Source organism: Tachysurus fulvidraco, chromosome 15 (genome assembly GCF_022655615.1).
Source record: "Tachysurus fulvidraco isolate hzauxx_2018 chromosome 15, HZAU_PFXX_2.0, whole genome shotgun sequence".
NCBI lineage: Eukaryota > Metazoa > Chordata > Actinopteri > Siluriformes > Bagridae > Tachysurus > Tachysurus fulvidraco.
Window position 1 is genome coordinate 13,215,975 of NC_062532.1, and position 15,830 is coordinate 13,231,804.

At 36.6% G+C, this 15,830-nt stretch overlaps 1 protein-coding gene across 1 annotated transcript; it reads left to right on the plus strand.

Moving 5' to 3' along the window:
• The first annotated feature begins 11,415 nt into the window (after positions 1-11,415).
• On the plus strand, positions 11,416-12,950 carry foxd7 (forkhead box D7). Its single transcript, XM_027141623.2, has one exon. It carries the CDS (start codon positions 11,709-11,711, stop codon positions 12,663-12,665), a length of 957 nt encoding a protein of 318 aa, XP_026997424.1. The 5' UTR covers positions 11,416-11,708; the 3' UTR covers positions 12,666-12,950.
• The last annotated feature ends 2,880 nt before the right edge of the window (positions 12,951-15,830 follow it).

Here is a 15,830-nt window from a genome sequence, read left to right on the forward strand (position 1 = left end):
AATATTTTCTCAGAGAAAAAGGCCACTGGATGGAGGTTGGGTTTTCAAACTGTTGAGGCAACACAAACCCATTTTTGAGTTTTGAATAATCCACTTCATCAATGAAAGGCTTTGTGGGATCTGGATTATTTAGGATGGGGCCTTCTTCCGTCTTTCAAAAGCCTCCTTGGCTGCTGGGTTCTACTTGAGTCATTTTTAAATAGGGACATGAAGGTATCTGCTATGAAGCTGAAAATTTGAATAAACCTGTGGAAAATTGCAAAGCTAAAGTGGCCACTATCAGTTGGTCACCAGGCACATAGGAGCCTGCTTGACATGGTCAACATGAAATGATCAGGATGTTATTAATGTAAGCGATAATAGTGTGGTGGTGATTGAGTCTAGTGTGTGCAGTCAGTAACTGGGTGACTTTGAATGTGAGAGTGCTGGTGAGAGCAGGTTTGCATGACAGAAATCAAACAGCCATTCAAAACCAGTTGGTTGGTCAATAAAACCAGTAAGCTACCAAATCTCAAATATTGACCATGTAGTGAACTATAACTACTCTTGCTAAAGTTTTTGTAATATTTATAGACCTATATCATACTATATATTTAATAAAGCATTGAACAGGATTTTGAGGAGATGTAAGTGTCGTGTTTTTTAACTGTCTGCCTTGAAAAAAGTTATGTTCAATTCAATTAAAGTTTATTTGTATAGCGCTTTTTACAATTGACATTGTCTGAAAGCAGCTTTACAGAACATGAACACAGAACAAAAGGTTAATATAAAGAATAATAGAAAGATTAATAGAATACAAAATTGAAGATTAATATTAGATAGATTTAGTTCACAATGTGTATGTATTTATCCCCAGTGAGCGAGTCTGAGGACTCAGGCAGCAGTGGCAAGGAAAAACTCCCTTAGACGGTAAAGGAAGAAACCTTGAGAGGAACCAGACTCAAGGGGGAACCCATCCTCATATGGGTGACACTCGAGGGTGTGATTATAAATATACAGTCTAACAAATGTTGTATAGATGCAAAAGATCACATGGAGTTTACATCTTCTCTTTAGTATCGCAGAGTCTGACTGGAGCTGGTAGATCTCTAGATGCCTCAGGATTCACTGAGTCGGCCTCATCTCAGTGGAGGTCCAAAATCTTCATCCCACGGAAGACGGTCGGAGCTGGTACAATTTCTGGATGCCTTGGGATGGGTAGAAAGAGAGAAGCAGTGGAGAGGGATTAACATATCTGCTGTTCATAATATTTGCAAGTCTGATGTAATAGTGCACAATATTATGGGATGTATTATGTGTATGCCTGACTAAAGAGATGAGTTTTTAATCTACATTTAAACTGGGAAAGTGTGTCTGAGCCCCGAACACTATCAGGAAGACTATTCCAAAGTTTAGGAGCTAAATAAGAAAATGCTCTACCGCCTTAATGTTATGAAGGAACATGTGATAAGAAGGAAGCCAGTGTGTTTGCATCTGTGACAATGAGCACTTAAGATGAATGGTGGATTTTCCAAATTATGTGATGTACTGTGTAGACTCAATAGAAGCCCTTCTGTTTTTGGTGGATCGTCATCTTTACATTTTCACGTCCAATCACAGAAATATCTGCTCAGTCACAGAAATATTTAATCAGCTTATCATGAGGCAGCAGCATAATAAAAATGTTTACACAGTTTAACAGCTTCAGTTAAGCTAATCAGAGTGATCACAGTGAATATGATCATAGCATAGTTGTGGTTACCAGATCGGTTAGTTTGAGTATTTCAGAAAATGCTAAACTCTGGGATTTTTCACAAACAACAGCCTGTAGAGTTTACAAAGAATGGAGTAAAAAAACAAACAAAAACACACCATGTGAGTGACAGTTCTTTGATCAGACTGGTTCAAAATGACAGGAAGACTACTGTAACTCAAATAACCACTCTTTACATCCATGGTGATCTAAGGAGTATCTCAGGATGAACAGTTTTAAAATGAATTTCCTAATATTTTAGAAGTGTAGTGTAACGATACATTTTATGTGTATTTCTAATAGGAACTACTGCATGTACTACTTACATGTCCTTAGCCCTGTCTTTGTTTTATGTAGCACCTTGATCCTGGAGAAACGTTGTCTCATTTCACTGTGTACTGCAACAGCTATATATGGTTGAAATGACAATAAAAGCTTCTTGACTTGACTTGACTTGACTTGACTATTTGCACCTTTTTAATAAAGCTCAGCTTCCTGCTTTACATCTAATTCTCATTCTAAATTGCATAAATATACATACTTCTTAGCATGTACTGTATAAGTTTTGAGCTATTAAAGGCTACAAATGTGACTAGGAATGTGGACATAATTCTCTCTAAATGTTAGAGTTCGCTGTGATGTAAATGTTCACACATTTGTGCACATTCCTTTTACTTTGACTTTATCTCTCTTTTTGTTTACCTCTTCGTCATTAATGAAACTATAACACTATAGAAGACCAAGCATCATGAAATTAAACTGTATGCCTTGTTTTCACTTAAATTCTTTACTTAAATACTGTCCACCCACCTCTCTCTCTCTCTCTCTCTCTGTCTCTGTCTCTCTCTCTCTGTCTCTGTCTCTGTCTCTCTCTCTCTGTCTGTCTCTCTCTCTCTCTGTCTCTCTCTCTCTCTCTCTCTCTCTCTCTCTCTCTGTCTCTCTCTTTCTCTCTCTCTCTCTGTCTCTCTCTCTCTCTCTGTTTCTCTCTCTCTCTCTGCCTCCCTGTCTCTCTCTCGCACGCGCTCTCGCTCTCGCTCTCGATCTCTTCCTTTCTTTCCTTTTTTAAACATTTTTTTCTGCACCTTATATCTATTATCCCAGCCCTTATCCCCCATTCTGCAGTCCTGCATGTCACTCAGAATTCAAGTGTAAATGCATGAATACAAACTGAAATGAGCCTTTGTGCTGTCTGTGGACATTATATAGCAATAAGTCTGGGCCTTTTGCCTGGTGATGCCTTTCACATGCAAACAGAAACCACTTGGCTATGTGTTCCAAAACTGCATACGGAACAGTGAGAAGTTTGACCAGAGGGTTATGGAAAATTCTTTCATCTCCGTATATATGAAAATATGGCCAGCTGTCAGAACAAGCACCGTACACCCATCGGTGTCCACTGTTCTAAACTGTTTGTGGTGTCATGTGTCATGCTAAATGCATAAGCTGTATTGTAATTGTAAATTCTACATATGATAAATGCTGATATCATATAAACAATAAAACATTATTTCTGGCAGTTATTTTGAAGTCAGTACATATAATTCACTGATTAATTGGCACAGAGGGTTCATAAGGGGGATTCTGGTTAAATGGGCCTTCTTCCAGAGAGAGCTTAACCACAGAATAGTTCATTCATTTCCACAGTGTAATCATACTGTAGCTTATTTACTCTTGTGGCTTATATTTAAAGTTAGAATATCAATTCAAAGTCAAAAGCACAGGTTTGTTCAACTTGTGATCCTCCCTGATAATTTACTCAAATAAACTCGTAGATAAATAAGTAAAAACACCTCATTTAAACATATAGAGCATGTGAGAACAAATTACTGTACACTCCCTTTACTGAAGGACCCCGGCATACTAAAGCTTATTGTTTTGTCTTCCCCCTCACACTGATTCAGCTCATCAGCTAATTATGGAGTCCTCTGGGAGCAAAGAAAAACAATCAGCCTCATTGTGATTAATGCTTCCGTAACCCACCCAAAGAAAGTCTCAGCCAACTGTTTGGGCCACATAAAGTGCTCACTAACTCAGCATAACTGACTCTGCAGGTAGGCGAACAGAAGGCTCACAGGAAATGTCGACTGACACCCAAGTGGATATGTAAAATCTTGCTGAATGACATTTCTCTGCCCTTTTCCGAAACACATTTGGATGATAGGAATAGATTTAGGAATGCCACTGAGTAACAGCGCAGAGTGAAGAAAGAGTCAGAGAGGGTTTTTATTCACAACGTGGCAGCTGGACATGACCTCTACACACACAGTACTCCAAGGTCATGACCTTTCAACTGATCAGGGAACAGATGCTACTATTATTTGCATGGGATCCGAGGCAGCACACAGGTGAAAGTTAAGTAATAAGTACTATGCACACAGACTAGACAGATTAGAGACCAGTCATCTGGGCATGTGTGCAGAAGCCCTCAAAATAACAGATTGGAAGTGAATTATTAAGCCTTTGAACAGAACACACAATACATATGCTTTATTTAGCTTATGCTGTAAGTGATAACCACAGCACCTTTGACATGCATATTAAGAGAAATTCAGTTCTTTGCCAGGAATCTGTGAAGAGAAATGTATATTTTCCTACCATAACATAGCACAGTCTAGTCAGGGTTACAGCTTTAAGAAGCAAATACGTCCATATGTTGATTGATCTAAAGCAAGTACTTAAGTACGGCATTAAACATTTAAATACTGCCACATTGTTTACTTCTGATTTTGTGTGCAGGGATTGTTTTGACGTCATTCCATGAAATGGAAAGGAAGTCATAGGCAAGAAGACTACCCAAATTTAACGAGTAGAAATTTTAATTAAAAGGGTGTTTTCTTCAACTTCCTGGTTGGTGGTTGGGAAATGTAGGCTGCAACATTATGTTGAATGCAGAAATAGAATGAATGTAAAGTCACAAAATCTGAAATGAATAGGGAACTAAATTTGTCAACAATAAAAAGTCATGTAGGTCCTTCTTTTTTTTTTTTTTTTTTTTACAAATATATATATTTTTTATTTATAAATATATTATAGTTATTTGAACTTGAGGAAATGAACTGTTTAAAACTTTGTGTTCCATGGATTATTAACTATTAATGAAATGGTTAATAGAAAATACTCCAAAGAAAATCTTTCAAGCTTTATTTAGGGTCACCCTCTGTAATTCAAAATAACTTTCCAATAACAAGATATTATTTCCAATCACATAAAAGCAGTGTTAAAGAAAGATTCTGCTAATTAAATAAGATCCTATAAGACTAACTAAAATTACAACAGGATGTTCTGATCAAGGGGGAAAATATGGATAACTATAAGCCCAAAATCCTATAGGTTAAAAAAATGAGAAAAGCCTGACAACATTCATTTTAATGGATCATATTATAAATGTTCTGAAAATTAAATTAAATAAATCAAAACAGGACTCACCATGCTGATGCTACTGGTATTGGTCAGGTTTACAAGGTGAAAAACAAAAAAGAATCCAGTCATCTAACTTAAGACCGACTCCTTCGTATCACTGAGACTGCTTAAATAATCATGGTAGATGTGTTATGTGGTAATATATGTGTGTTTTTGCATGTGCTGTGTTGGTGGTCAGGGCTTCATGCATTAATTCATGATTATTTTATTGTTTACTAATCCATCCTTGTACAAGTGTTTATTAAATTTGTTCCCACATTGCTATTGCATTCTGTTTCTTATTAGTGCTGACTAATTTTCAATAATATATATGAGGCTTGGGACAGTAATTCACTTGATATTGTTCAATAGTAAATTCACAGGTACTTTATAATAAAAATGCAAAAATGCAAATAATATATTATTTTGTGAAGCTTTCCATGAAAAGACAACATATTATTTAACATTTATGGAAGGAATCTCCAGTGTCAGTGCTTTATAAAGGTCATTGTCAATGTAATTACCTCATAGGAAAGTTTTTAAGGAATTTGTGCTTTTTGGTTTTTCAGTAACATGATAAGCTGTGTTTTGTTGGCTTAGTAAATTTAAGAGTGAGAGAAAGAGATTTTTTTACATTACATTACAGTATTACGCTGTAAAGTTACAATGTTTGTTATGGAATTCAAAAATATTTTAATCATTTAAAAAATGGTCTGATATAAAAGGACTGAAACTCTTTGGAAACACGTGTTCTTTCATCATTCCAATTTCTTTCTTTCTTAATGTATTCTTCCACAGTTTATTGCAGTTATTGGTCACTGAGTAGAGTAAGGAGTCTTAGAGCACTAAAAATGTGCAGAAGGTGGAGTAGAATTTGGAAACACTGTTATGCATCATTTTTAGACCTAGAAAAATATTTGGATAAATCATCTTTGCATTCTGGAAACACTGTGGTCTGTCTGATACTGAGCCTAGAACAAGCTGTTTTTTAAATGGCATTTATTCCTTTTGAAAGGCTTTTATCTTCAATCACAATGAAGGCAGAATGCATTTCCTGTTGTATAAATGTCATTCTGGATAGTTCAGATAGTTGTGTCAAGAGCACAAAGAGCCACTTCATTTTAGTAAATAATCACACTGTCATACTTTTACATGCACAGAAAGTCTCTCACACACACCCATGCTAGACAGTTTCATAAACAGACGAATAAAGTAAATTAAACTAAACAGTAAAGGTTCAAGAATAGAATTCTGTACGACTATTCTACAATAAGAAGATTTAGCTGTTCTGTGGCTCCCCCTGTTGATGGAAGGACGATGGGCACAGAGGATATCTGGGTGATGGTAGTCAGCTTGTTAGTAAGGACAGAAGCTTCGTGTATTTAGAGTAGAGGCTTGGGGTCTTAAATACTTAAACACAAATTAGAAAAAAGTTAATTTAAGATTTCATCTTATTTAACTACATTTACTAATTTATCTGCAGCACAGTTTTGCAATTACTTTGCATCCTTTATTAATTGAAAACTTTCTCAAATTTTGATTATATGGCAATAAATCAGTTAAAGATCTTTTTTTATGTAATCTGCAGTGTACATGTCTGATTATTCAGGTTTTTATGCCATTGGTTTATAATGCTGGACACCGAAAATGGTGGAAATGTGTTAGTTATTTACAGCTTCCCCACCGCCAGGCGGCGCGCAAAAGAAATTTCACACTTATACACGCCCTCTAGTGGCTAATATTGGTATGATTCGCGCGCACACACACTGATATGCTCATACATACATACACACACACACACACACACACACACACACCGATCAGCCATACCATTAAAGCCACTGAAAGCTGAATTGTATTACATTATCACGTCTTCGTGTTCGGAAGTAGGAAAAAATTAACAAATATATGAACACCTTTTTCAAGTGCCAAACTGTGATGGCTTAACGACCGGGACAGAGCATCTCCAAAACAGCAGGTTTCATGGCTGAGTATGTGTATACTGGTCAGATTGCCCATGCTACCTCGTGTCCAACACTGAAAATGGCTAAAATGGATACATGAGCATCAGAACTGCACCATGGAGCAGTGGAAACAGGTGACCTGATTGGATTAAACACATTTCAACAGCTGGGTCAGTACTTCACTTCCCTAGGGATGGGATGGCACCAGGGTGCATTATGAGCAAAAGACAAGTCAGTCAATAGCAGTGTGATTCTCTGGGCAATATATGTCACATCGCTTAATGACAGTGAACTCTTTTAGTAGGATAACGCACCTTATCACACTGCGAAAACAGCAAACAAATGGTTCGAGGAACAAGAGTTCAAGGTGTTAACTTGGTGTCCAAATTCATCACATCTCTCTCAGATCCAGCATCTGTGGGATGTATCTGTGGGACAAACAACCAGACCCACCCAAGCCTCATCTCACACATTAGGACCGAAAGGATCTATGTTTCCACAGGTGGTGACACAAGTTGACCTTTTCAGTGTTAGGCAGGGGGTTTAATGCTAGGCTGATCAGTTTATGTGTGTACATACAAACTGTGTACATAGTGTATGCAGAATGTGTTTTAATGCTTGGCTCATCTCTCGTTTATATTAAACATGTAAGCTTGTTTCAAAGGCCTGCTGCATTTTTAACAACATGTTTAAAATAGTCAGGTAAAATTAGTCAAATGTTCAGTGGGCCAGTGACAATGGACAGCAAAATACCACAACATTAATACACATAGCACAACCTTTAATTGGAGACATTTGGCTGATTGGCACGAGAAGAAATGAAAAAAGGATTCAGTTTTAGAGTTATTTTATGTATAACTAGCATCGTTAATAATCCATCTTTACCAGGATAATAAGTGCGACTGTGCGTCCGTGCGTGTGTACATTTATGCAATTAATATGATTATTTCAAATAGTAAATAATATATTAGATTATTATAATATTATTATATTATTATTATATATAAATATATGTATATTTCAGATTGTCAATTGGACGGCGCAAAAAATGGGCAGGCAAATAATAATGCTTTTATTTTTTAAAGGCTAAAATTATGGTATTTTGTATATGTTGCTTTTTATTATATAGACCATATTAGATCATATAATTCCTTAAATTATTATTTATCGATTTGTTCATAAAAAAAATTATCGTAGAAAAGTAAAATGTACTATATCAGAACAGTTTTTTGTTTCGTCTGTAAAACACATGGTCACATTCACCACCCAACAAAACGATGAACCACGATGATATAATAGAATGAGGATGTTATCACTTTTGCCTAAGTAAGCTGTGAACGTCTATTGTTTTGCATGCATCAAATAAATTTAGCGTCTTTGCATCCAATGTTACTGTATTTTTTCAAAATCTTTAACGTATAAATTTGTATATCCTTATTCTTTATAAAAAATAAATGCAATACATATAATGCCTAATGAAAATTGATTCATCGCATAAATCAGACAATGCATATATTGTCTATCAGTCTATTTTTATTTATTTTTAGTTGCATGTTTATCTAGCAAAAGTCCAAGCTGTAAAGATATAGAAATCACGACAGATAACAGATAGCTGTTGTAGGGTTTCTTGGCCAAAGTTCGTTTATATGCCTCAACAAAACAGCCAGAGAAATAGCTTGATTTTTTTTTTTAATATGCTTCGGGGTGGCGGTGAAGGAAAAGATTTATAGTTTCCATATTGCACAAGTGTGTGGATGGTCTGTATGAGTTAATAGGCTGCAATATGTCTCTTCTGTTAAACTGGCTTTCTGTCGGCTTAGTTTGTAAGCCAGCAGTGAGTATTCATGACCCGCATTAGAATAAGCGCACTGGCCACAAATCACAGAATGTGCTGGACACTAGTGCACATAGAAGGCCACAAAACATAGATATTTGGGAATGTCGAGTGTCTTGTAAAATTTTGTGGCTTAGAGGATGCATTAAAAAAGGCTGAGTAAGACAACTGAGAGAAAAGGTCTGAAATAGTTAAATAAAATACCTTGTGAATTCCGTTATAATTGTAAGTTTGCATTATTTTTATCGCGTTGACTTTTTTTTTTCAGTTTTGCGTTGACTCGAAATAGCCACTAAATTACAAACTACTGGATTAAGTTTCCTGGTGGTGCTTTATTTGTAAAAGAAAAAAGGGAAAAAAAGATTTTCTGCTTTACTTCCATTTTTTATATTTTTTTTATTAAACACATTTGTATTTTTTCCCCATAAGTACATGAATATACAAGAAAATCTGTATATAATTCTGTTGTTCATCTGATTGATTTGCCTAATTATAGTAAGTGCAACATCCGAATGCTTTTGATGAAATCCGACTTAATTTCAGACGCAGTTTGTTTGTATGCATTACATTTTAATGACTATAAATATGCCTAGATTAATTATTGCAAACATTATTTTGTCTCGTGTGTTATTCTCCCAGTTCTAAGACTAAACTCTCTCCTTCTTTCCGCCACTGTATAGAACTGTAGCTCTGCATGGATTCGCTTATTTTCCGTCTCTTTCGGTGATTGAAACCACCCTCGCGTGTATTTCCGCGCGTCGGACCTGGTTCTAATATCAGCACATGCATGATAGATTTGGGAAATCCAGTACAGCTTTTTTGCAATATTGCAGCCCACCCGTGCCAGTGTCCGGGACCGATAACGATTACAGGCAGGAAATGTGAGCATCCCAAACAGAAGAGGGGGGAAAACTGTGCAGCATTAAACACAACCAACCAGAGACCTGTTCAATTTGGAACACACACATGAGCGAACGCACGCACGCACGCACGCACGCACGCACGCACACACACACACACACACACACACACACACACACACACACACACACACACACACACACACACACACACACACACACACACACACACCCCGACTGGTTTTTATCGCCGAAAATCTTTTCGCTTTCATCCCACCTGCCGACGGGAATAGTGATGGACGTCATTTTTGCCGAAACATTAAATGCGGAGAAAAAGGGAAAAAACACTGGGATCAGGTGAAAGTGCACAGTTACCTGGCTGTAAATGATCTTTATTGTACATTAAATTAGCATTTAATCAAAGCCACATTTAATCATTTATTTATACTGTTAAAATGCTATTGCAAGCCTAGAAAACTACTTTCATTCTTCTTCTTAATGTTATAACAACAATAATAATATTAATAACAATAATAACAAAAATAATTATTATTGTTATTATTGTTATTATTATTATTATTGTTGTTGTTGTTGTTGTTGTTGCTGTGTTGTTACATAACAATGATAGCAAAATAGTTATTATGCTTATTGATATAAAAAATACATAATAATAATAATAATAATAATAATAATAATAATAATAATAATAATAATAATAATAATAGAAGATATAAATTGCAGATTTTATTTAATTCGGCGATCTTTTAACACAGTTGAACGTTTTCTTAGGTTCAACTTAGGTTTCTTAAGTCCGCGGGTGTCAGACTCCAGTTCTGCAGTCTTGAAGGTTCAAGTCCCATAGTTAGCACTTTTAAGCCACAAACTAAAACATATCAGACAATGTTCACTGTCTTCACCTGCTGAATTTGGTGTTGGAAGTAAATAAGTAAATAAATATTCAAATAAATAAATAAGCAAAACTGCTGAGTTTAACATACAATAAAATAGTTTTCGTTTTCTTAATACTTGACATGTTAATACATGACATTATTCCTAATATTACTTCTCATTAATACATTTATTATTCAATAGTGGTCTATTTTTAATTACGTTATAGTGCTTCATTTGCCTTAAACCTGCTTATAAATATAACAACACATTTAAAGCGTTAAAAGAACGTTCTGACATAAATATTTCAACAAGACAATATTATAGCAATATAGTACAGCAAATTCATTTAAACATGTTTTATCAGTCGGCTTAATACCGATTAAAGTTATTGATGTCCTAAAATATGAATTCATTTAACTTTTATACATAAAATTCGCGAGTTATATAATCTGATTATTTACAAAACGTCTATGGATCTGAATGTATTCTCTGAAGGTAGATGTGATCGCAAAACTGTTGATGATATAACTGCTCGTTTATCTGTAATGTGCGCGCACTAGACTGTTTATTCACTGTGGTATATTTCTGGTTATAATTTAGTAAAGATTGACGAGGTTGTAAGGAGTGTTGTCCTCAAGCTCAGCTGAAGTGGATCTTCTTTGCCCACACTTCATCATGACATCATGGTCACCTGATCCGAGCGCAGAGGAAATCCTGCTGCTTTGGAGAGGATGCTGGACATTGCAGAGGAACGTAGCTCGTAGCGTCACCAGCTTTTTTCCCCCCTCCTTGTTCCAATGTTGTGAAAGGACTTTGTTTTGAAAAGGGTCTGCAAGCTTCGGTAAAGCAAAGCAAGGCACTTTTCGTGGTCCTTTTGATTGGTGCTGGTCAGTATAAGATACTTTATTGGTGTTTCAAAGAGGCGTCTTTGGCGAACAAAGTGAGCAAAGATTAGACGATCACGGATCCTTTAATGTCTCTCACCTGTTGATGCAGGTGAAATCGGACTAGTTTGTGGATTTGCTACTATGACTTTGGATACGGATTTAATGGACGACCTGGTTATCGACGTGGTGGGAGAAGAGAGCAAGGATTTGGCAGAAGAGCTCCGCTCCACCTCACCTCCAGTCCTGTCCGAGGCTGAACTCAGCTCGGCTTCTCTTTCTGCCAGGCATTATGAAGGCGGTGGAAAGGACATAGCGTCTTCCAGATGCCTTCCAGCTCCGAGCAAAAGCGCCTCAGTAAAGCCACCGTATTCCTACATCGCCCTGATCACGATGGCTATTCTGCAGAGCCCGAAAAAGCGGCTCACTCTCAGCGAGATCTGCGACTTCATCAGCCACCGCTTCGCTTACTATCGCGAGAAGTTCCCCGCGTGGCAAAACTCCATTCGACACAACCTGTCGCTCAATGACTGTTTCGTGAAGATGCCGCGGGAGCCGGGCAACCCGGGTAAGGGCAACTACTGGACCCTAGATCCGAACTCGGCGGACATGTTTGAGAATGGCAGCTTCTTGCGGCGAAGGAAGCGTTTCAAGCGACAGCACTTCCGATTCGGTATGTTGAAGGATCACACGTTAGAGCCTGCAACTTTCCCGAACCTGTCGTACGGCGCGTACGGCCTCGGTGCGTCCTGCGTGCCTTTACCAAGCATGGACGTCTATCCGTTTGGATTCCGCCATGCCAGTCAGGCGGCCAGTGTGCCAGGCGCTCCACCTGGTACCGTCCTTCCGGCGCTGTCCACCTTCTTTTCCCGTGGTGCATTACATACTAAAGCGTTCTCTCCGAGTCATGCGCTTACAGTGGACTCATTAAGCTCAGCTCCTCTTCCTTCCAGCTCCCCGTATGCGCCCTCAGCTCTTTTCCATCCCATCACCTTTCCTCCGTTTCTCAGCCTGCAGTATGAATATCAGAAACTACAAAGCCTTACAGGCAGCTCGGAGGCGCATAATAAACACTCGTACCTTGGCAGTGTTATTGACTAGTAGCGGTGTGGCTTTGTATTTTTTCTCAGGAAATAACGTTATTGGTTGTTGATATGCTTTCAGAGTGAGAGCTCAGAGGATCTCTGATTGCAATTAAAGGACACTGAACTTTTGACATTATTCTCCACTGATTTTTTTTCTGGGATTTTTTTGTTGTTGTTGAAGAAAGACTCATTTGTGCTAAAAAATATTTTCTTATATTCATTTCATACTACATAATTTGCGTTGAGTGATTTGAAAAATATTTAACTGACGTATTTCCTCTTGGTTGTTTGGAAAAAAATAAATGGAACTTGTTTACATCAATCATGTTATTATTAATTTGTTAATGAACATGAGAACTTTTTATACCTCAATTTAATGATAAAAATCTATTTTATTAGAGAAATCAGAAATTAAAAATAAGCTAGCAATTCAGAAATATTTCTAATGTACTTTACTAAAATGTTTTATTACTCTTTAACTTTAATTTTTAAACGTTCCACTTTTATTATTTCTGATTTTCTTTATCAATGCGCATACACTGCTCCTGTATTATCATAATCACCTAAATCAGTGGCAAATAATTATAAACTTAACTTTATTATTAACTTTTTAATTTAGGATTTATTTACAAAATGTATAATATCAGCCTGTTTCAACCAATTAAGTAATATATATTCACTGGGATTCATAAAATCCAAATTAATTTCTTTCGTGCTGTAACAGCTTGTTAAAATGTATAACTCACATTATCATAGTGTATATAATGTATATAACCTAATTATTCGGACTTCACTGATTATTGATTTCTTTGCAATGATTTCTCCAACGTGATATTTAGTTTATTAGACCTTGAGGTCTTATAGCTCATGTCTGTGTGGATTAATTTTAGTGCGATCAGTGGAATCATGAAATTTACCCGCTATGAAGGCTCTTTAAAAATATACAATATGACACGTATCACGCATAACTAGGACCATATTTTCCGCAAAGCGCACATTATGAATAATCATTTCAAGCCCCGGCGGAGCTCTCTCTCTCTCCGTGTGTGTGTGTGTGTGTGTGTGTGTGTGTGTGTGTGTGTGTGTGTGTGTGTGTGTGTGTGTGTGTGTGTGTGTGTGTTCAGCTGCAGGCCTGACACATGCATTAAGAGTATAAAAATTACTTGATTGGCTCGTTTTAGGCCTCCAGTCACACACGGCGCCTCAAGCAGCTAATATACATTAAAAGCATAGTTCAGAGCAAGGAAAGTAAATTATAATAATAATATAATAACAATAATAATGACCGAGAACATTCTTACATTATTATTTTTTACTGATTACAAAATGCATATACAAGCAAGACAATCGATTACCGAATAACTTTACTGATTAATGCATCTGAGTGCAGATTATAAAGAAACTGAGTGCATGTTTATTATGTAAGTTTTATATATAGTATAACTATATATCATTGCTGTCAGAGGGTGTTGAATGTAAAAAATGTGAAAACAATAAATGTGCACATTTTATACATTCAATGCCCTCTGACAGCAATGATTCTTTACTTTTCTTTAATTTCTTTACTTGCCTTTAAAGCAGCAAACTTTAAACAACGACTTTATTTATTCTAAAGAACCATTTCCACCTCCAGTCAAGTAAACACGTATAATTGGCAACAAGTGACAGAATATTCGTTTGAATAATACTGAATTTTGTTTATTTCATCAGATTAGTTTATCATCTATTTTTTAATATATTTTTAAGGTTAATAATAAGCCTAGACAAACGTTTCCCTGGCATTTTTTAGCATCAATGAAACAATATTAATTAAAATTGAAAATGCATTAAAATGTATTAATATCTTGATTCTTTATTCATTTAAACATATTGATTAGAAAAGCTACGCTTAATCTTAATGGTAACTATAATCACACTTTTTTTTGGAATCTTGGTTTCCTGTCTCTTAACTTAGCATGCATGGAAACTCATCCTCATTTTCCATTTGATAAACTTTTCAGCTGATTAAGTCATGATGTGCTTACTTCAAGATGTGTTTGCATTTATACATTTATTCACCATGAGGCTTCAGTCTAAAAAAACAAGCAAAGAGAAATTCAACCAGTCAGAGACAGAAAGTCAGTACAGCAGATATTTAGATAGTCAGAGGCTTGGTTGAAGAGGTTACAGAGGAAGAAAACTTTTGCACCTGACAAAATAAAAGGATTATTACACCAGAATAGAGAAGGGAGAGTTGTGCTGTAAGGTTACAGCTGTCTTTGGATCACACACAGCTTTTCACTCCTACTGCATGGAATAGTAATGGAAAGATTCCTCTGTCATTTGCTCTGAATAACTCCCTGTATTTAACCTGGTCTCAACAGAATAATAAAATCCCAGTCTATCTCTGACCTCATACTCACATCATGCATGCTTTAAGACCCTGCCGCTCTGTGTTCTGCCATCTATGAACTTCACATCTCCTCCACCATCAAAGTTCTCAAGTAACTCATATACACACTCTCAAATGATGTGTAAAAGAATGTCTAGGAAGACCCATAACTCTGCAGGAAATCAGTCAAAAAAAGGCAGTTATCATAATAAGGCCAAAATATGTGGTCTCAAATTGAATATGTCATCCCTTAAAACCTCACTATATGCTCAATCAAAGTCACATTAGGCATGTTAATGACATTATGAATATGATATATAGCTATTTGTGTGACACCTTAACAGCAGGGTTGCCAGTGAAAATGCTGGACATCTCTTTGTGGTTCCCCATGGTTTATCAGCTATGACTTATCATAACTCATATCTTTGCTCTGATGCAGGCTGCCAGGTTTAGGTTTCAAAGTCCATACATGCCTGACTTGAAGAAGTGACCACTTGTTCCTGTTTGGTGATGCCAAGCTAAACAGTTAAAGTAAGAGTATCCCTCAGACACTGTGGTGAGTCTCCTCCTCCAGACAACAGACTAAATCAAAGAGCTGAGAGAGAGGTGCGTCGTGGGATGTTGTACTCCTGCCATGGTTACTTGCTGAAAGGACAAACTCTGCACCGCAGGATGTTTTTTTGTGTTTGAGTTGGATCTGTTTGAATTGAGTCACAGATGACATAAACAGAGTAATTCAGAAGCTTAAGGCCCAGTAATATGCATTTAAGGATTAAGCTCCAGTAATGTGCATTCTTATTCGCCTGCTGA

Bases quoted from the DNA above. Each gene is read 5' to 3' on its own strand.
- foxd7 (XM_027141623.2), top strand. From the start codon at position 11,709: ATGACTTTGGATACGGATTTAATGGACGACCTGGTTATCGACGTGGTG.